The 20,974-nt window shown below is 56.5% G+C and overlaps 1 protein-coding gene across 4 annotated transcripts; it reads left to right on the plus strand.

Annotated features, from left to right (window-relative positions):
- Positions 1 to 15,917, plus strand: PNPLA5 (patatin like phospholipase domain containing 5). 4 transcript variants are annotated; one of them, XM_046646048.1, is made up of 9 exons: positions 1 to 245; positions 590 to 822; positions 2,698 to 2,763; positions 3,038 to 3,247; positions 4,596 to 4,656; positions 5,785 to 5,970; positions 7,951 to 8,083; positions 10,335 to 10,451; positions 13,818 to 15,917. In XM_046646048.1, the coding sequence occupies exons 1-9, from the start codon at positions 53 to 55 to the stop codon at positions 13,852 to 13,854; spliced, it is 1,236 nt and encodes a 411-aa protein (XP_046502004.1). In that variant the 5' UTR covers positions 1 to 52; the 3' UTR covers positions 13,855 to 15,917. The 4 variants fall into 4 exon arrangements, 2 of the variants coding, with proteins under 2 accessions (XP_046502004.1, XP_046502003.1); XM_046646047.1 differs by lacking the exon at positions 13,818 to 15,917 and adding an exon at positions 11,124 to 12,245; XR_006886119.1 differs by lacking the exon at positions 7,951 to 8,083.
- Positions 15,918 to 20,974: the final 5,057 nt, after the last annotated feature.

The raw sequence follows: 20,974 nt of genomic DNA on the forward strand, positions 1-20,974 counted from the left end.
GCCACGCTTCCCCGAACGGCGCCCCATCCCGGCCCCGGCCCGCCTCGCCGCCATGGCGTGCTTCGAGGAAGACGGCAGCTGGAACTTGTCCTTCTCGGGCTGCGGCTTCCTAGGCCTCTACCACATGGGCGTGACCCAGTGCCTGAGAGAGCGCGCCCCGCGCCTCCTCCAGGGCGCCCGCCGCATCTATGGCTCCTCGTCCGGGGCGCTCAACGCCATGTCCATCATCGTGGGCAAGTCGGTCGGTGCGTCCAGGACGGCGCGGGCGAGGAGGGCTGGGGGCCACGGGCTCGCCTGCCCGAGGCGAAGCTGATTCCAACGGGAGAGGGTGGGCACCGAGAAGGGTGTTTCGCACCCAAGACTGTGGTGACCCCCATTTCGCAGAGGACAGATCCCAGGCTCGGAGCCGGGAAGACTGTTGCCTAGGTCAAAAGGTGGACAGAGCCTTTGAACTCAGAGCTGGGCACAGACTCTAGCGGGAGAGGGGAGGACCCTCTGGCCCCATGTACCCAGTGGGGAGTCCAGCCTTTGGGACAAGTGTGGGCAGGCCCTGGCTGGCTAAGGACCCTTCCCCTCCGCGTGTCCGCAGACTTCTGCTGCTCCCGCATCCTGGACATGGTCAAGCAGGTGGATCAGCTGAGTCTGGGCGTCTTCCACCCTGCCTTCGCGCCCATCGAGTACATCAAGCAGCAGCTGCAGGCCGATCTCCCAGCTGACATTCACATCCTGGCCTCCCAGCAGCTGGGCATCTCGCTGACCCGCTGGCCTGATGGCCACAACATCATAGTCACTGACTTTGCCAGCCGCGATGAAGTCATCCAGGTGAGCAGGTGGTGGGACCCACGGCCTGGTGGCAGGTAGGTGGGCTCCATCTCCTGCCAGAGTGACTTCCCGGAGCTTCCCAGGGGCACACATGTCTGCGGGGTGGGGGTAGGGGTGGGGGTGGGTAGTGGGGTTGGGGCTTGAAGCTCCCAAGGGTGTTTACAACTGAGGGAGTTGAGGCACAGACAGGTGAGTGGGAGGCAAGGTGAGGTTGGAGACTTCCTGGCTAGCCATGGGGAGGCCCCTTGGCTGCACACAGAAGGGTCTGGCTGGGGACGGGGGCAAAGTCAGGCCTTGGTAATCAGGGCACCCAAAGGGGCTGATCTTTCCAGATGGGTACCTGCCCAGCCCCCACCCCACTCCAGTCCTCCAGGCATTTTTTGACCCAGCAGGCAAAGGTTGATTGAGTGTCTGTTATGTGCCAGGCACTGTGACTATAGCAGAATGAGAGACAGAAATCTTGGGGCTTCCAGTCTGCTGGGTGTAGGGTACAGATAATGACCACATCTGCAGGTAATGAATTCAGAAACAATTCAGCATTGAAATAGAACATGACATGACAGAGAGCCACATGGGCAGGGAGAGAGGCCAGGGACAGGATGGGGGGTGGTCAGGAGGCTCCCAGGAGTGCACAGACAGGTGGGGAGACAAGGCCCTACCCTCTGAGGCCTCAGCCGGCCGGTTCGTGCTTCCCCCATGGCAGCCCTGCTCACCCTCCCCAGCGGGGCCTGTGCCTTCCAGCCAGCCTGGGGTCCCCGATGCAGAATCTGCTTCATCTTGGTGCCCCCAGCACCCAGCCCAGGGCCTGGCTCTGCACCTCTGCTGACCGGAGTTCTTAGTGTGTGCAGGGAGGGGCTGGTCCCCTGCTGCCGGCTGGTGTTCAAGTCCTCCAGAGGAAGCCCCCCGGGGGCCCCAAAGTGTCTGCAGCGTCTTTGCCTGTGTGCACATGGTACAGGGCCTGACACAGAGCAGGTGCTCAGTAAACCTTAGCGGCTGTCACGGTTATTAATTATGGCTCAGTGGGAATGAGGCTGTCACCTGCGTTTCCATACAGTCAGGGCCAGGATGGGCTCTGCATCTCCCAGGGGTGGATGTCTCCAAATGCTTGAGAGACAAGGTGATGTACTCCACAAATTTCATAAGCTCTAGGTCAGTGGTTCTCAACAGGAGGTGACTTTCTGTCTGGGGCCATTTGGCTACGTTGGGGACATTTTTGGTCATCACAACTGTGTGTGTATGTGTGTGTGTACACGCAAGCCTACACTACTGGCATCCAGTGGGTAGTGGTCAGGGGTGCTGCTAAACATCCTATGATGCACAGGACAGCCCCTCCCCCTAGACCCCGCTCTAAATGTCCATAGCATCAGGGTCTATGTTAAGGGTCTTTTCTACTGCAGGACTTGTCAGAGCCTCTACTGGGAAGAGCAAATGGTGTTTTCCAAGTGGGTAGGGAGGTCAGGGTTTCTTGTTTGAGGTGTATCTAGTTGGATCTGTGTCTAAGGAACACACTCTGGGGGGTACATCTAGATTCTTGGTGACGAATTCCTGCCAGGCAGATGAAGAAGAAATGGTCCTTGGCGCCTCTCTTTGTCCTTGGGGAAAAGAAAATTCCAGCAGCAGTCTTGAGTCAGCCAGGATCCCATTGGGAGGAGGAGGAGGAGGGTGGGTGCAGAGATGGGGCTGCATCAGATCCCTTCTTAACCTTGAGAACTCGGCCGGGACATGACCCTCCTGGGGCCTCAGTTTCCTCCCCTGGACACGGGACTAATAACGCCCACTCTACAGGCTGTCCTGGGAGTAGATGCCATGCTCAGAGCAGGTTCTGAATGTGAGGAGTGCGGACAAGTGTATTTCTGCTGACTCTTGTCTCCCCAGGCCTTGATCGGCTCTTTGTACCTTCCTTTCTACTGTGGGGTGATTCCTCCCGAATTCAGAGGGGAGGTAAGTGGCTGAACCCCTGCTCCATGCTCCGGGCAGCCCAAGGTGCCTCCTGTTGAGAGGTGTGGGGTGGGGGGAGGAGGGACCAGCACTCTTTGAGCACCTACTGCGTGCTAGCCCTCCCCCTGCTCCTGGGCTAGAGGGGCCTTAGTGACCCAGGGGCAGCCCTGGGGTCGCCGGCTGCAGCCCACTTCCGACTGGTGGCTCCGTGGCAGCGTGGGAGGAGGGCCGGCGTGCTGAGAGGGCAGCTCCGCCCACTGTCCACCCGCCATCGCAGCGCTACATTGACGGGGGTCTGAGCAACAACTTGCCCTTCGCGGACTGCGCCTCCACCATCACCGTGTCGCCCTTCTACGGGACAGCGGACATCTGCCCCCAGAGCACCTCGGCCAACATACATGAGCTGAACACCTTCAATGCCAGCTTCCAGATCTGCACCAGGAACTTATTCCTGGGGTTCGCCTCCCTCGTCTCTCCCGATCTTGAGGTAGGACTGGCCCAGCGCCTAGCCTCGAAGCCGGGGCCATGGTCAAGGGCCCCGTGAGTCACACTCTGTGGCCCTGATCCCTTCCCACAGTCTGAGGGTGGTTGGGACACATGTGTCCACCAAGCCCTCGAACCCACAGCCTGGGGCTCAGGTCATGCCCTTGCTAGTCTTCCCCTCCTTGAGCAAGTGTTGAGTTAGGACTGGCCCCAAGTGGTCAAGGGTTTGTGGCCAGGGGAGCACGTTAACGCCAATCCCACTGAGCTTGGGTTTGAGCCAGGCCTCTGCTGGCACTCCTCTGGGTCAGGCTCTGCAGAAGGTCCTGTTGTCATCTCTATTTCCCGGGATGGAGATGCTAAGGCTCAGAAAGGTTAAGCGACTTGTTCAAAGTCACACAGCCTGGAAGCGGCAAAGCCACGTTTCGAATCCTCAGCTAGCCCAGACCCACGCTTTCAACCGCTGCCCTAAACCCTGGCCAGACGACTGGCCGTCACGTGGAGGTGAGGCCCAAGCTCAGAGATGATGGACAATAGACCCACATTTCCTGCCTTTGGCCCCTTGTTATTTCTGGAAAATGGGTAATCTGACCACAGTTTATCATGATAACACGCTCCTCCACCCCAACCACGCCCCAGCCCTCCCTCCTTCACACCTCTTGTTGAGTAGGGTTTTACACTTTATGAAACGAGGCTGTGTTCATTTACTCTGCTCCTGCCTGCACCTCTGGAGTGGACAGAGTCTTAGCCCCACTTTACAGACAAACGAAGGCTCTCAGAAAGGTGGTGTGGCCGTCCTGAGGTCACACAGCAGTGAAGGCAAAGCTCCTGGCTGGGCCTGCAGGTGCCTTTTCTCCATGAGTGGGGCTCTGATTGAGACGGCCCCGCGGGGGCCCCGGGGTTCCTCTGCCACCTCAGGCTGGTCCTGGGAATAAACGTCGAAAGGACGAAGGGAACCACCGTCCTTGACTTATGGGGAACAGGCGGTGTCCCAGGTATCCTGTGCCAGGCCTTGTCATCCCAGTTTCCGGAGGAGGGAACTGAGGCCAGAGACGGGAGGGCCTGGAGCCAGAGCAGCCAGCCAGCCGGGGAGTCTGGGAGGATGGGGGGGAAGTGAGGCTGCGCAGAGGGAAGCAGCTCGGGCAGATCTGTTCTGCCTGTGGTGCTGCGGCCCTCCCCGTCCAGGGCTGGGGTCCCCCAGGGTCCCTGAGCCCTGCCAAGGGGGCTTCCGGGGAGTGTAGGCTGGACTGGGATCACTTCCAGTTGAAGACAGGTCTCCGGTCAGTGACCATCAGCTCGAGGGGCAGGTCCAGGCCGCCCCAGCCCACCCCCCACCCTGGCCTGTGTGTTGGCAGGTGGTGGCCGACAATTGCAGACAAGGGTACCTGGACGCCCTGAGGTTCCTGGAGAGACGCGGTAGGTGGCCGCCCCCACAGTAGCCGGGGTCACGTGCCACGTGAGCACCGGGCCGGGCCTGCCTCTTGGGTGCTTGAGAGTTCAGGGACGTTGGCTCGCCCATTCTCCTCCTCGGCATCCACTCTGTGCTTGGCCTCAACGGGATGCTGGGGACCCGGAGAGGAATCACACACGTGTCTGCTCTCGAGCTGCCCACAACCTGGTGCAGGGGGACAGGCCCAGGGAGAGGCAGCTCCCCAGGGGGACGGAGGGGTGCTCGGGGCTGTGGGGGCCCAGAGGAGGCACCCGACCCGGGCTGGGGGTGGCATGGGCAAGGATGTCTTCCTGCAGGCGGTGACAAATAAGATGAGTTTTGACTAGTTATGAGGACTATGGAGACGTTGAAGACAGAAAAGAAGGGGGCATTGTAGGCAGAGGGAAGAAGAGCCAGCACAAAGAAAGAGAGACCGGCACCTGCAGGGCATGTGACTTGCTCTGGTCGCAGGTGTGCATGCGCGTGCGTGTGCGTGTGCGGCTGTTCATGAGGCAGTGGGTGGGCCGGAGAGTTTGGGCCTGGAGAGCGTGGACGTTACCCCACAGGGCGATGCTCTTCAAAGTGGTAGAGCCGAGATTCGAACCCAGGCCGTTGGCCTCCAGAACCCATGTCCTCGGCTCCCCCTCCCCCCATGCTATGGCCTGAAACACCCGGCTGCGGGGAGCGTTTGCTGAGCACCTAACTCGGGCCAGACCTGGGCCTGCGCTTTGTGTACTCATCTCGTCTGATCCTCAGAACAGCCGTATAAAGCGAGTCTTAATTTTCCCCCTTCGCGGAGAGGGAAACCGAGGCATGGAGCTGTTAGGTCACGGTCTTGCAGGTGGATGTGAACCCCGGCCCGGGTCTTCAGATCTAGGCTCTGATTCACCATAACAAAGTGCACAGGAAACAGGAGCAGAGCAGGCCTGAGGGGTGCAGGAAGGGGTCATTCGGGGTGAGCCATGGGTCCCTCTTGCAGTAAGCAGGTCCCCAGAACGGGGCTGGGGCGTTGAGGGGTGCGGATAATGTGGGTGGTGTGGAGAGCCGGGGGGTCGCTATCGCCCGGAGGCTCCAGACCGGCTGACCTGTCCCTCCCCTCCTCTCCCCTGACCCAGGACTCACCAAGGAGCCGGTGCTGTGGACGTTGGTGTCTAAGGAGCCCCCGGTCCCAGCTGATGGGACCCGGGACACTGGCCATGACGGAGGCCAGCAGACGGGCCTGTGTCTCAACTGGGCGGTGCCCAACGTGCTGGTCAAGGACGTGCCGGATTTTGAGCAGCTCTCGCCAGAGCTGGAGGCTGGTACGGCCGCTTCCTGCCTCACTCGCTCCCCGGGCAGGTGCCCTGCCACGGGGGCCTGGGGCCGGGGACCCCGCCCCGGAGGTGCTCATGGTCTGGAAGAGGGCAAGACTCATTTTTTGAGCACCTACTAAGTGCCCGGCGTGGTGCCAGGAGCTCCTCCTTTTTCTTACCCCGTTTTACCCATGATGAAACTGAAGCTCGGAGTGGGAAAGGGGTCACCCAGGTCTCAGAGCCTGCAACAGGGGGATTCGAACCCGAGTCTGTGCCTGAGAAAGCCAGGCCTCTGCCCACTGTCCAGGAAAGGGTAGGAGGTCCTGAGGGACACACAGAGGGTCTGGACTCTCCCAACAGTGCTCTGAGGACAGTGCTGAATTGTCCCCATTGTACCGATGAGGAAACCATGGCACAGAGAGGTTAAGCGCCTTGCCCAGAGTCACAGTACTCACAAATGGCAGAACCAGGAGTTCTGCTCTAAAACATTTCGTCTGCTCCGGCCAGGGGACCTAAATGTCACTATTGCAACAGCAGGAAAGCACAGGGTCCCACAGACACATGTGATGGTGGGGAGGGGGCGAGTTAGAGGAGCCTCTAAGGGAGACTTGTAAGGAGGACTCTGCCAGGCAAAGAGAGGGGGAAGATGGGCATTCAGGCAGAGGGCACAGCATGTGCAAATGTCCTGGAGTTGAGGCGGGAGCTTGAGGCCCCCGTGACTGTAGCATAGTGCTTGAGGTGCAGAGTAGCGGAGATGAGCTTGGGGAGGCTGGAAGGGTTGGGCAGGCAGCCTGGAACGCTGTGGGAGGGGAGAAATGAGCCCCTGGGGGATTAAAGGTTGAGGGGGTGACCTCCCTTTTAGAGTTCACTGCTGCTCTGAACTCTAGGCCAGCTGAACTGCACCTAGCTGGGAGGGGACCGGCTGAAGAGGCAGGAGGCTGGGAGGAGAGATGACGGTGGTTGAGGCCAGAGTGGGGACAGTGGGCGTGGGGAGGGCACGGGGAGATGAGGAGGGCGCCTCTCAGCGCTGGAGACCACACGCGTGTGGAAATGGGCCTGGATCTGCGCCCAGCCCCTCAGGTTCCGGCTTGGGGCTCTGGAACCGGGGCAGCATCCCTGAAGCCACATGGGGGCACCAGAGAGCCACCTCCGGGATGGGGCACGGCCCCCCCCCCCCCAAGGTCCCTGCCCACTCTGCAGCCCACCCACCAGAAAGGGTACTGTTATCTGGCCCCGCCCTTACGGTCGTCCCTTCATCCTCGCCCTCACGCCCAGGGCGGTGGGTCCCGCCGGACCCCCCAGTAGAGGAGCGCTAGCCTAGGACACAGAGCAGGTAAATGGGGGGCCGGGTCTTCGACATGCTGTCTGTGGACCCTCCAAGCGGCTCTCCGCACGGCGCTGGCGGGAGCATGGTGGGTGGTGGCGCGTGGTGAGCCTCGGTCTGGGGGCCCAGGCGCCAGTCCCTTCCACGCGGTCAGTTCAGGGGACAGGGGCTCGGGAAATGGTCGTTGCGGTCGCAGCGGCTGGTGCTCTCGGTCGTTATGTCCTCGCGTCACTGCTGTTGAGGGAGCTCCGGGGCGGGAGCCCGTCCCCGCCTGGGGGCCGCAGCGGACTTTCCAGAGGGGCCGGAGAGGCGGGAGGAGCCTGGGGAGGCGGACCGGTTGGGGTCCGTCCTGGCCCCGCCACCTCCTGGCATTGGTCCTTGGGCAAGTCACTTCTGCACTCTGAGCCTCAGGCTCCTCGTCCGTGAAAGGGGCACTCTCTGCCCGTTTCAGGGACATGGGAGGGCACGAGCGAGGGGCTGGCTCCTGGGCGGGGCCGGGCCGGCTGCTGCTCCCTCTGCGGCCGGCCGGGGCGGGTGCAGGCGGCGGCCCGCAGGAGGCAGAGGGGCTCGGCCCGCCCGTCCGCCCCAGGTGGCATCGAGGGCTGGGCTGCGGGGTCCTGGGGCTCCAGGCCCAGGTGGCGGCCACGCTGCGGCTTCTCTCGTAGCGCTGAAGAAACAGCGTGCGCGGGACCCCCGCGCCTGGGCCCGCTTCTGCCGCTCGGGGCCCGGGCGGGCGCTGACCTACCTGCTGCTGCCCGCCACGCTGCCCTTCGAGTACGTCTACTTCCGGAGCCGAAGGTGAGCCCGGCCGGGGCTCCCGGGAGGGGCCGGCGTGTCGCCGGGGCAATGCAGGGACCGGTGCCCGAGGCAGGAAGGGCGGCTGGCACCCTGGGTGGGCAGAGCCCAGCTGGCCTCCCCACTCTTCCTGTGGCAGCTGCCTGACCCAGAGGGGTCTCATGGTCTCCTCGCAGAGTGGGACTGATGAGGAGGTGAGGTGGCAGCTGTGAGCAAGCAGGGGCCTCTGGGCCAGCGCCTGGCCCCTCCCCTGTCTCTCGGACCTTTGGCCCACTGCTCCACCTGTCAGAGCCTCAGAGGACAGGTGCTGTGTCTGAGGATCGCTCTAGGGGCTGGTCTGGCTCAGATTTTGCTGTGTGGCCTGGGCCAGGTGTCTTGACCTCTCTGGGCCTCAGATTCCTTTTCTGTAAAGCAAGGTCCTCCCAAGGCGGATTGGCTGTGGTTAAGCCCTCACTAAGCATTCTGACTCTGCTGCTTAATGGGTCACTCTGCATCGTTTGCTCATTCGTTGCACCAATAGTTACTGAAGGGCTATGAGGGGCCAAGCCCCAACTAGGGGGTTAGGGGAGCAGCACTGACCCAGACCCAGTCCCCTTGGCCTTTGGAGCCTCACGGCCCACAAATCATCACACATTCACCTGTGCAATCACAGCTCTGCCTAGAGATACCTAGAGAGGTGTACACTGGTTGTGAATTCGGATGGCTCCCACTAGGGGCTATCGGGTCAAGAAAGGTTGCCTAGAGGAGGTAACTTTTGAGCTATAATCTGAAGGATGTATAAGAGCCCACTAGGCAAAGAGGGAAGGGAAAAGCATTCCAGATGGGTGGAACAGCATGTGCAAAGGTCCTGGGGCAGAAGGCAGAAGGGAGTAAGGCTCATTTGAGGAGCAGAAAGGGAGGCCAATGTGGCTGGAGCCAAAATGTGGACCAAAGCTGTAGAAGATGGGGCTGGGGAGGCTGCAGGGGCTAGACATGCAGTGCTCTGCAGTCATGTGTGGAGTGTGGTCTTCATCCTGACGGTGGTGGGAAGGCAGCAAAGGGTTTCAGCAGGAGAAATGTCATGGGAAGATCCGTATTTTAAAAAATTCCCTATTCCGTGGATGAAGGTCTACGATGGTGAGCCCCAGGTCTCTGGCCTGCCCCACGCTGAGTTGATCGGGGTCGGCTCTGCTGTTTAACTTGCTGGGAGAGAGCTTTCTGCTGGCACAGATTCTTCTCGTGCCTGGCTGTTAGGCCGAAACCACAAGTTGAAATCCAAAGGATAAATGCACATTCTAGCCTTTTCAGTTACAAAAAAGAAAAATCCACGTCTGAGCACCGATGGGGAGGCCTGCCTAGACCACAGGGAAGTTCCTACTTGGTGGTTTCTGTAACCTACACGCTCAACATGGAGATTACAATAACAGAGGCAGAAGGTCCAGAACAAGGGAGGTGACGGTCCAGCCTGTTTTGCTTGTCACATGACGCTCTGTGGACTGTCTGCCCAGTTTGAGGTCCCAGTTTAGGGGCCCCTTTAAGGGCAATAGGGTGGTAGGCGAGGCCCTGCAGTATCCAGGGAGTCTGAGAAGGTGCCTGGCCAGGCGCTTTCTCTGCCATAGTTAGACACCCTGGCCGTCTGCTGACCCTGTGGGGCCCATGTGGGAGCCCAGGGGGATTTTCAGCCATAAAGGCTGCGGGGATGTGTGTTTCAGGAAGGTCACTGGCTGCTGAGAGGAGAGTGGACAAAGGGGTGTGAGTGGGGAGAGAGGGGCCGGTCTAGGGAGGAGCAAGAGGAAGGGATGGAGACAGGAAGGAGGTTAGGAACTGCGGGAGAGGGGACTGTCCTCATTTGGCAGGGGAGGAAACTGAGGCCCAGAGAGGTTCCCTGACTTGCCCAGGTCACACAGCTAATAAGCAGAGGAGCTGGGTTGCACCCGATCCGGCCTGATCCCAAAGCCCTGCCCTTTCCCGCCCTGGGCTTCCCACGGATGTCCTAGGGAATCACCTCAGGGCCCGGCCACCTCCGCTGCGTTCAGAGTCCATCGCAAATTGTTCCCCGACCCCTCCGGCCTCTGCAGCTGCCCCCTGGGTCTGCCCTGCCTGCGATGGAGCCAGCCCCGCTGGGCTCTTTTCACCCCTCCTCCAATGCCTTTAGGCCTGGGCCTCAGGCGCAGAGACCCCGGCTCCTCCGCTCTAGGCCCGTGGGGAGGGTGGGCCCGGCGGGGCCACTTGCTCGGGCTTAGCTGGGTGGAGCTGTTGCTGCTGCTCTCTCCAGGTTGGCAGTCTGGCTGCCCGATGCGCCGGCTGACTTGCGTTGGATGCAGGATGTGCTGAGGAGCTTGGCGCTCGAGGTCTGTTCCAGGACGAAGGACCGGCTCCTTAGGCTGGTCCGGTGAGTGTGCAGGCGGCCTGGGGCAGAGCGCGGGTGGCTGCGCTGGGTGGGGAGAGGCACCTTTCCTGGACCCTGGGCGGGCAGTGCACACCAGCCACGCCCTCTGCGCATCCGCCCGGGGAGTACCCTGCACGGGTGTCTGCTCACCGCTGTGGGCTGGACCCGTGCTGAGCCTGGATGGAGGCGCCGGTTGGTCACACTGGTCGGTCTGCGGGACGAGCCGGGGGGCAGTCACTGTTCCTGCTCCCAGGGACGGCCGGAGCTCACAGAGGACGGCAGGTCTCCCTGCTCTGCCAGTCCTTCTGCTGTTGCCCGAGATGTCCCCACGTGCCCCGTGTGGGGTCTGGGTTAGCGCTGCCTGGCTCTCCCCACTTCTGCCTTCCCTACTAGCAGGAGACGCCAGCAGGCTCCCCACCGCTCGACAGCCCTTTGTTTAGCGAGAAAATCAGAGCCGTGCTCCCAGCTAGTGGCCATCCCCATAACCCCCCCGGCCACTCCCAGCTCACCAGGGGACCGCCCCGGGCCTTCCTCAGTGCGTGGGGTGGGGGGTGGATTTGGGAGAATGCCCCGGACTCACCCTGGGCTGGGGCTGCCTCCACAGGGCTTCCCCCTGCCTGTCACCCAACCCCAGGCTCCAAAACTCACCCTCACTGGCTTCTGCTTGCTCCGCAGTCTGCCAGGTACCAGCCCCCTCCAGCCTGGGGCGGCTTCTCCTGTGGACCTGGCCAGGAAACACAGACTCGCCCATCAGGCCTGAGGGGCATCCAGCTGGGCCAGCCCAGTGACTGGCCTCCCCTCACCCCATCCTGGCCCTCGTCCTGTGTGCCCGTATCTTCCCCTAGTCTTTGAGTTCTGACCCCTCTCCTGGAGCTCAGAGCCCGGCTGCTGGAGGACCGAGGGGACAGCCTCCCTTTCTTCCTCTCAGATGCTTGGCCCAGACCACGCGGGTGGCTGGCCCCCAGGAGCCCCTCTGGAGCCCCTGCTCCTTGGAGCCAGCTCCCTGGGGTCTGGCTACCTCTTTTTGGGAGAGGCCCAGCCTGTGGGCACGTCCCTGGGTCACTGTGTGTCCCTGTCAGCCTGTCCCATCTCATCAGAGGGAGAAAGGCAGGCAGGAGCGGAGACGCATCCCAGTTCGGAGCTTCCGTTTTGGGGACCTGGGGACGGCACCTGCTGAGGAGGGAGGTTCGGGCGCTGTCGTTGAGCTGCTTGCAGAGCACTTTACAGAAGATGGAGAAAATTCCGTGTGCTCCCATCAGAGATCCGGGGGGCAAGTGGAAATGATGGAGCGAGGTGGCCTCCCCAGATCCTTCCTCTGACCTTCTCTGTCCTGCACTGTCACTCGGGGGGGACCCTCATGGTCTGCCTCACCCCAGCAACCTTGATCTCTGACGTCCTATTGGGTCCATCCTGTGGGAGCCCCCAGCAAGGGTGGGAGGAGACAGAGGGATTCAAGTCTTTCCAGAATCCCAGCTGTGTGTACTTCTGTTGGGGTGTCCAAAGGCCCCCCCGGCTGCCACCCCCACAGTCCCCCTTATTCCTCAGGCTGGTTGATGGTGTGGCAGGGGCTGCCCTCCTTTCCTAGGCCCCTCCCTCTCTCAGGCACAGAGGATGCTCGGACACCAGACCTCCTCTGACCTCTCCTGGGAGTCCCTGCTCTTCCTGCCCTCAGAGCAGAACCCACCCTGCACCCCTGGAGACACGAGCCCGGGTGGGGATGGGGAGGGTGGAGAAGTGGAGAAAAAGGGAGCAAGGGAATCGGTATGTGCATAAAAGAGATAATGAGTCATTCATTCATTCATTCGTTCGTTCACTTGATTTATACTTAACGAGTTATAGCTCTGAGGACACAGCTGTGAACAAAATGGTGGGTGTGGGAGCAGATTCTGAACAGCAAATGGGAAAATGTAGAAGTCTGACCATCCCAAGGAGTGGCAGTGCTGTGAAGACAGCGAAAGAGGGGGAGCACGGCAGCGGCGTGGGCTGGAGCAGCACTGGGCCAGGCGGTGCGGGAGGCCTCTCTGGGGGTGATATTTGGGGTGAGACCTGGGGTGCGAGGCGAAGAGCTGGGGGAAGAGTTTGCAAACGTAGGGGACAGCAGGTGCAAAGGCCCTGAGGCGAGGATGAAGTTGATGTGTTCAGGAGACAGGAAGCAGCTGTGTGAGAAGGGGGCACGCTGGGAGCCTGGGGCAGTCGGTCGGGGTTGGGCAGAGGCCTCCTGGGTCAGGAGACAGTGTCAGCGGAAGGAGGGGTTTGGATTTGGGCCGTCATTGGAGGGTCGAGGGCAGGGAAGCCACAAGGTAGCGCAGAGCAGAGAGTGCAGGACAGGAGGGCTTGGGGCTGAGGGGGCGGGGCTTGAGGAAGGGGGAGGAGGGGGACAGAGTGAGGACATGCAGGAGGCTCTCACCTCCTCACCCATCTCCAGGGTGCACGGGGGCTGAGCTGACCTCTGTCCCCTCTTGCTGCCACTTGGGGGGGTCAGGCACAGATAGTGTCCCCTGCAGCAGGAAGGGGGCTGCCCACCGGCGTCAGGTGACCCTCTCTGCACAGAGCTGGGATGCGCTATCCCCACGCCCAGCTGCTGAGTTGGGGATTTCCTGCAGCAGAGAGGGGCGGCCTGGCTGCCCGGGTCTCCAGGTTAGGGATCTAGAGCTCAGGAGGCCTCTCAGAACGTTCTTGCTCCCCGTCTTTCGTCCTTCGTCACGCACGGGGGCCTCTGTTCCCATGGGCACTCGAGCCTCCCTCTATTGCCTTCTCTCTCAGCAGTTCTTTGGGGCTGGCTCTGGCGCCATCTTGGTCCCCATTGCTCTCTTTTGTGTCTTAGATGGGGAAGGGTGGTGGCCAGTCCCGCCTTCCTCTCCATCCTCCTCCTTCGCCAAGCAGCGTGTTGGTAAATGTTTCTGGTTTACTTGGTTGAATGTCTCCATTGTTTATAATACTCTGCTCTGAGAAATTCTCTTCAGTCGTCGTTATTTGTGGCGTGTGCTTCAAGGTCATCTGCTCACAACTTGATAGTCGCAGAGACTACTCCCAAGTATTGCCCACCGTCCTTCACAGTTTACAAGTACTTTCTGGGTTTCTCTCTTATTTAACTCTTAGGCATTTTCTCATGTGGCTTTAAAATCCGACAGCCCGTGGCTTTCCCCTCTGATCCCAGCTCTGCTCTCTGGGCCCGTGGACCCTGCGTGCTCCCTCTGCCTGGGGACAGCCTGGCAGGGATAGGAAGGCAGCGATCTGATCCCTCTGAGGCTGCTCTTCTCCACAGGGAGCAGCTCGTGCCTTGTAAGCACTCCTAAGGACACCCCCAACCCAGACATGCTGTTCCATCACCTCCAGCCCCTTACCTCCAGTTTGTCCACCTCCCTCTAGGACATGGGATCCAGCACTGGACCTGAATTGCCTTTGACCTCCCACTTCCCGGTTACTGCCTCTATTAATGTAGCCTCAGAATGAATGAGCTTGTCCTGAGCAACGCCCGCGAATTTTGCTGAGGCACGTCCACCAACAGTGCCATGCTCTTCCTTGAGCCTGGCGATGGCTCAGCCGACACAGCAGACAGCCCAGGAGCTGATCCAGGTCAGACTCCCCCATTGTTACCTACACATCCTCCTGACTCAGAGCTCTGGGGTGTTACAGAGTGGAGGAGGGGTCCTGGGCTCTGAATTTAGGGTGACCTGGGTTTGAGTCCCATGTCTGCAACTCAGCATTGATGTGACCCCAGGACATCCCCTCACGTCTCAGTGCCTCAGTTTCCCTCTGTATAAGATGGAGACAATAACACATAGCTCATGGAATATTTACTTGAGAAAAGTAAATGTTCCTTGCAGACCATATTAAATGGTAGGGATTACTGCTCAGACAGGGGGAGCAGGGCGTGAAGGGACACTAACTACACTTCCACTCTCTGTTAGGCGCCAGACTAGGAGGACCACTTGGCCTCCTTTGAGCCTCACATCGCCCCTGCGTGGGAGATAGTCCAGACAAAACTCAACAGGCTGCAGTTGGGACCTGGACCCATTTAAAGTCACAGCCCTCTCTGGACCCCGTGCTGTAGCCTCCAACAAGTATGCTGAAGTTGTGGGTCCACCACCCTCCTCTTTCTCCCAGTGTTCCAACCAAGGGACACTGGCCTCTGGAGCCCTGGCACAGCCATGGCTCCCATTCTTGAGCCACGTTCCTGGGCTGGCTGAAAGCCCCCCAGCCTGGCTTTCTGAGTGCCAGTTATTTACTGAGTATGTCCTGATGCCTGAGGCAGATCCCTGACTCAAGGAGCTCACATGTCTCTATTGCTATTTCTGTGGAGGGAATAGGGACTCTAACCCTCACAGGTGTACATCACTTTACAGGTTACAAAGCCCATCACCTCAATTAATTCTCACAGCAACCCTGGGAGGTAGGTATTATTGTCCCCATTATAGGTAAGGAAACTGAGGCACAGAGATGTTATGTTCATTGGCAAGTGGTAGAGCTGGAAATGCCCAAGTCTGTGCTCCAGGCGGCAGGAAGCTCCCTAGACCGTCACAGCTTCTTTGTGCACCTGCTCTGTGGTGCTGGGCAGCTTCTTTCCTCGATCAATTCCTCATTTCTATGGCTTTAAAATCAGGGTTTTAGTTTTGGACTAGCTGGTTTCTAAGGGGCCTCCAGCTCTGCCCTGAGCCCATAACACAGACAATCACCACCACTGTGGTCAGAGGGAGGAGAGATGACTCCAAGAGGGGACCAGCCACAGAGGAAACGGGTTTCTGAACAGGGTCTTTATGGAAGCCTAGAATTTGGGTTGGCAGAAAGTCATTCTAGGAGCGGGGACTGCAGGAGCAAAGGCAGGTTGGCGGTGGCCCATCGTAAGTTAAACTGACAAAGAATCTGAGGCCAGAGAGGTGAAGTGCCTTGTCCCAGGTCCCATAGTCGGTTGTGGTGGAGTGAGCATTCGGGCCCAAGTCAGGCTGTGGTTCCACCCTGTCTGCACACTAGAACCCAACCCTACCCATGCTGGGTAGGAATAGTGATGCTCAGGACTCTTCTGCAGAGATTCTGATGTAAATGATGTGGATCCGTCTGCGCAGGACTGGGTTTGGAGCCTGTAGCTCCTGGGCATGGGTATCCTCAGGGGCCACTCTGTGGGTGTGGCCACCTTCCTGAGCCAGCACCCTGTGCCTCAGACTTAATGTCACCTGTGGCAAGCAGGTTGGTATGTGCCCACCTGTGGCTGGGTTCACGTGATGCTAGTGGGGTTACTTCTGCCCCAGCACTAAATCCTGGCTACCTTAGGGATCCCCACGCAGTTACCTCAACCCCTCTGAGTTTTGCATCCCGTCCATAAATTTGATTGTGTACATTAATCAGGTATTTGGTGATGTTAAGGCATCATCATTACTTTTTGCTTGTGTTAATGTATTGGGAATATGTTTTCAAAGAGTTCTTATCTTTTTTTTTGGGAATTAATTTTTAAGAATTTTCTTGGAACCATAAGTCTCTAGATAGTAACTTCCTTTTTCTTCTGGACTAATTTATCAGTACACTGTTTAGTCGCACGTAAGCAAAACAACATAAATACATTACAACTTTTGACAAATAATTATTAAACAAAAAAAAGTAAAATGGAAATGCATCAAAGAGTTCTTATCTTTTAGGGATCTATACTGAAATATTTATGAATGAAATGATATAATACATGAGATTTGCTTCCAAATGATCCGGGTGGGGAGGGGTGGGCGAGAGTTGATGAAACATGAGTTGATAGCAGTTGACACTGACTGACGACCAGGTAGAAGTTTATACTATTCTAATTTTGCATATGTTTGACATTTCCATGACAAACGAGGACTTAACTTAAACACTTGGTAGTGCATCAAATGGGAAAATATACATCAAGATGGAAGATAAAAGCAAAACCAGGGCCAGCGCGAGTTGTGGCCACCCAGAGTCCCGGATCCGGAGGACAGTGGGATCTGGCGAGCTGTGCGCGTTCAGCACCGCGGACAGCGGCCCGCGGGCTCTTCCCAGGCCGCCCGAGCATCGCAGGGATCTCAGAGCGCAGAGGCTTTCCCTCCGATTACTGAAAAGAGTCTCGTCAGGACAGAAGGCTACCCAGCCTCTCACACGCCTCCAGAGATGGGCCTTCACTTCCCACGGGGAAGACTAGTTCTTGGTGGACACTTTTGGCTCATAAGAAAATTTTGTTTTCTGCTCTTTAAGGATAGCTTTGTCAAAAATCAATTCATCATATATGTGTGTGTCTATCTCTGGGCTGTCTATCCGGTTCCACTTATCTATCTGTCTATGCTTATGCCAATCCCACACTCTCTTGGTTTATAGCTTTAAGGTAAATAGCTTTATATAGTAAGTCTTGAAATCAGGTAGTGTGAGCCCTCCAACTTTGCTATTCTTTTCCAAAATTGTTTTGACTATTCTAGGTTCTTTGCTTTTCCATATAGATTTTAGAACTAGCTTGTTAGTTTCTATGAAAGAGCCTGCTGAGATTTTGCTTAGGTTTGCATAGGCTCTATAGATAAGGAGGAGAACAGCCCTCTTAACGATGTTGAGTCTTCCAATCCATGAGCAGGGTGTGTGTCTCCATTTCTTTAATTTCTCTCATCAATGTTTTGTAGCTTTTGTTTTACAAATCTTGAACATATTTTCTCAGATTTATTCCTAAGCAATTAATGCTTTTTGATGCTATTGTAAGGGGTATTTTAAAAATTCCAATTTCCAGTTGTTTGTTGCTAGTATGTAGAAATACAATTGATTTTTGTTTGTGGGTCTTGTGTCCTGTGATCTTGTTAAATTCACTTATCAATTCTAGTAGCTTATTTTTGTAGAGTTGTCAGGATTTTCTATGTTAACAGACGTTTTTCTTTAGATTTTTATTCTGAAAAAATTTAAACCTATAGAAAAGCTCCAAGAAGTAATACAACTTTGATAGGCAGAATAACACGCCCTCTCGCCCCCAAAAGATATCCACGTCCTAATTCCCAGAACCGGTGAATATGTTGCTACATGTCAAAGGGAATCAAAGTTGCAGATGGAATTAAGGTTGCTAATCTGCTGACCTTCAAATGGATTATCCTGGGTTACTGGGTGAGCCCAATATAATCACAAGGGTCCTTAAAAGTGGAAGAGGGAGGCAGAAGAAGAGTCAGTGTCAGAGTCACGTGATGTGAGAAAGCGGCCATCACTGACTTTGAAGATGGAGGAAGGGGCCGAGGACTGTGGGCGGCTCTAGAGGCTGGAGAAGGCGAGGAGATGGAGTCATCCCTGGGCCTCCAGAATGCAGCTTTGCTGACATCTTGACTTCAGCATAGTGACACCCGCATTAGACGTCTGACCTACAGAACCGTGAGATAATAAATTCATGCTGTTAAGCCAATGAGTGTGTGGTAATTTGTCACAGCAGCAATAGAAAACTAATACAGCAATGAACACAACCATCACCTCCCTTCATAACTGTGGCTTCTACCACATTGCCTTTCTCTCTCAATGTCTGTATACACGTGCACTCACATTAGTGTTATAATTGTGGGGTTTTTGTAGAACCCTTTGAAAGTTGCAGACATCATGCTCTACACCCCCAAATACTTCAGCATGTGCCTCCTAAGAAAAAGAACATTCTTTTACATAACCAATACAGTTTTAAAATTCAGGAAACTTAAAATTAATACAATATTACCAGTTAACATAGAGTCCATATTCATATGTTGCAAATTGTCCCAGTAATGTCCTTTATGGCTTTTTTTCATGATCCGGTATCCAATGCAGAGTCGCCCATCGCATTTAGTTGTTAAATACCTTTAGTCTCATTTTCTCTAAAACAGTTCTTTCAGCTTTTTGTTTTTTTTGTCTTTCACGACATTGACATTTTTGTAGAGTACAGCTCAGACAAGTCAGTTGTTTATGAACTGTCCCTTGGCTGAGGTTTTGTGTTCTCTCCTCATTATTCGATTCAGGATATGAATTTTTGGCAGGAAAACCACGTAAGTGATCCTGTGTCCTCCTCGGTACGTTACATCAGGAGGCACAAGGCGTCAGTTTTCTGCCTCCTGAAATGGTGGTGGGGGACAGGCTCACGTCTGCTGATTCCTTTACCAAACGCACTGCGGTGCCCAGTACAGGACGGGGATGACAGTGGTGGCTGTGAGCACGGCCCGCTCTGAGATGCCATGGGGTGGGAGCGTCAGACCTGATCCTCTGCTCGCTGGTGCCCAAGCCCCATGGTCGCTGGGCAGGGGTAAGGAGAGAGGTTGGACAGGGCTGCAACACCAGAGGACAGAGGAGTGGGCAGTCAAGGACTTGTCCTGGGAACGTGGCAGGAGGTGGGAGCACTCATGAGCCGAAGTTCTAAGTCCTCAGCACGTCCATTGCCCCATCGGACTCCACTTCTAAAGCAAAGCTCAAAGATTAAATATTAAGAATTTCAAGATGGTGACCACACAGCATTAAAGCCCAGGTGCAGGGTCCCTCTGAGAACAGGGCGTTCTGTGACTCCCTGATGCACAACCAGGAAGCAGGCCCTGCCTCTTCATCTCCATCTCTCTATCCTATGTCTGTCTCATCACGTAACCACCTCTGAGAGCAAGATAGAATGTTTCCAACACTCTGGAGGGTACTTGTGTCTATTCCCACTCAACCCCTCCCTGTGCCCCAAAGTAAGCACTTTTCTGACCTCTATCATCACAGATTAGTTTTGTTTGTCCTTGAACCGTATATGAACGGAATCATACAATGTATTGCCTTTTGTGTTTGGCTTTTTCTTTTTTTTTTCTTTGCTGAGGAAGATTTGCCCTAAGCTAACATCCACTGCCAATCTTCCTCTTTTTGTATGTGAGCTGCCACCACAGCATGGCCACTGATAGACGAGTGGTGTAGGTCCGTGCTCAGGAACGGGGCCCAGGCCACCGAAGCAGAGTGCATGGAACTTAACCACCAGGCCCCCGGGGTGGGCCCTGTGTATGGCTTCTTTCTGTTCATCATTTGACTGTGAAATTCACCAGTGTTGTTGCATATATCAGTAATTCTTTTCTATAGCTGTGTAGTAAGTATTCCATCGTATGAATATATCACAGTTTATCCAGCCTACCGTTGATGGACAGTTGAGTTGTTTCCAGTTTTTGTCTAACATGCACAAATTGTTCCTGCTTTGGCCTTTCAGTCTAGCTCCTGTGTCCTTTTCACCTATTCCCATCAGGGTTTTTTTTTCAGCACTTTAATTTTTGGCCCAACAAGATGTTTTAGGCTCATCTCGTACTTTCTTCGCCCAGCCCTGGAATTGGCCTTTTTCCCAAGACATGCTGGTTCTTTTTGGTGGGGAAGGATTTAGACACCAAGATGTGGGCACTGGGTGTGCCTGGTATTACAGGAATTCCAGTGCCAAAGGCCTTTTAAGCAAAGATAAGAAATAGATATTTTTAAAAATAATAAATTCGTGTTAATACCTCAGATTCCATTCTGATCTCACTGGGTTCTTCCTCGCCTTCTTCATAGTGAGAATCCTCACCTGAAACATCAGCACATTCATGCACTTGCTCGATTCCTCCAGCCTTTGGCTAGCCGTCTTTGTGCCACAACGTAAGTGTTCTTTGTAATGTCTTGGGTGCTTGGAATGTCCTTGTTTGTTCCTGTAAAGACATCCACAAGCCTCTGGAGTTGGGGTCCATTGCTCTCTTTCCTCTCTGTCCACTGTGTACCCATGGCCCATGCCCCTCCGCCCTTGTGTGTGTCTCCCTTGCCAGACTTCGAGTGTCTCAGTCCAGTGCAAGAAGGAGACAGAGCAGGCAGATCCTGTCCACCTGCTCTGCTCCCCGTTCTTGCTGGTGCAGTCATCTCAGTCCATCCTCCCGACTACAGCACCCGGGGTAGAGGTCCCCTTTTCACAGTCAAGGACGCAGAGCCTCAGAGAACTACACTAGGACTTCATCGTTTTCATCTTCATGTTCCTCCAGTCCCAGGCATGTAGTAGGTGCTTAATATATGTTTGTTGAGTGAATGATTGGATGAGGGTTTGCACTAAAAACTCTCCAGAATTCGGTTGTTCTCAAATTGCAGTCTGCAAAAGAGATAGCTTATTAAATGCAGATTTGGGGGCACTATCCCAAGAGAGTCTGTCTCTTAAGGTCTCGGACTCTGCAGTTAACCCCTCCTCCCCACCGTCTGTCCCCAGGATGTTGCAAAGCACAATATTCACAGCGCCTACGGCTCCCTGAAATTATCTTGGGTATTCACAAATCTGAGCGCCTAGAGGGCCAGGCTTTTCCTGACGCGTCTCGGGCGCCTGGACCGGTGCCCCTAAATATTTGCTGAGCGAACGAATGCATCTTTAGGGTCCCTTCCAGCTGGAGCGTTTCAGGAGTCTGGGCCGCGCGCCTGCCGAACGACGGAATCCGCGGTGGGACGACCGAACGCGCGATGGAGGGGCTGCGGCTGCGGGCCGCGGGCGGGCGGGGACGGCGGGCAGGGGTCTCAGGCGGTCCCCGGGGCGCGGCGGGGCGGGGCCGTGACGTCACAGCCGCGGGGCGCGGCGGCTCGGTGACCTC

This window comes from Equus quagga, chromosome 19 (assembly GCF_021613505.1).
Source record: "Equus quagga isolate Etosha38 chromosome 19, UCLA_HA_Equagga_1.0, whole genome shotgun sequence".
NCBI lineage: Eukaryota > Metazoa > Chordata > Mammalia > Perissodactyla > Equidae > Equus > Equus quagga.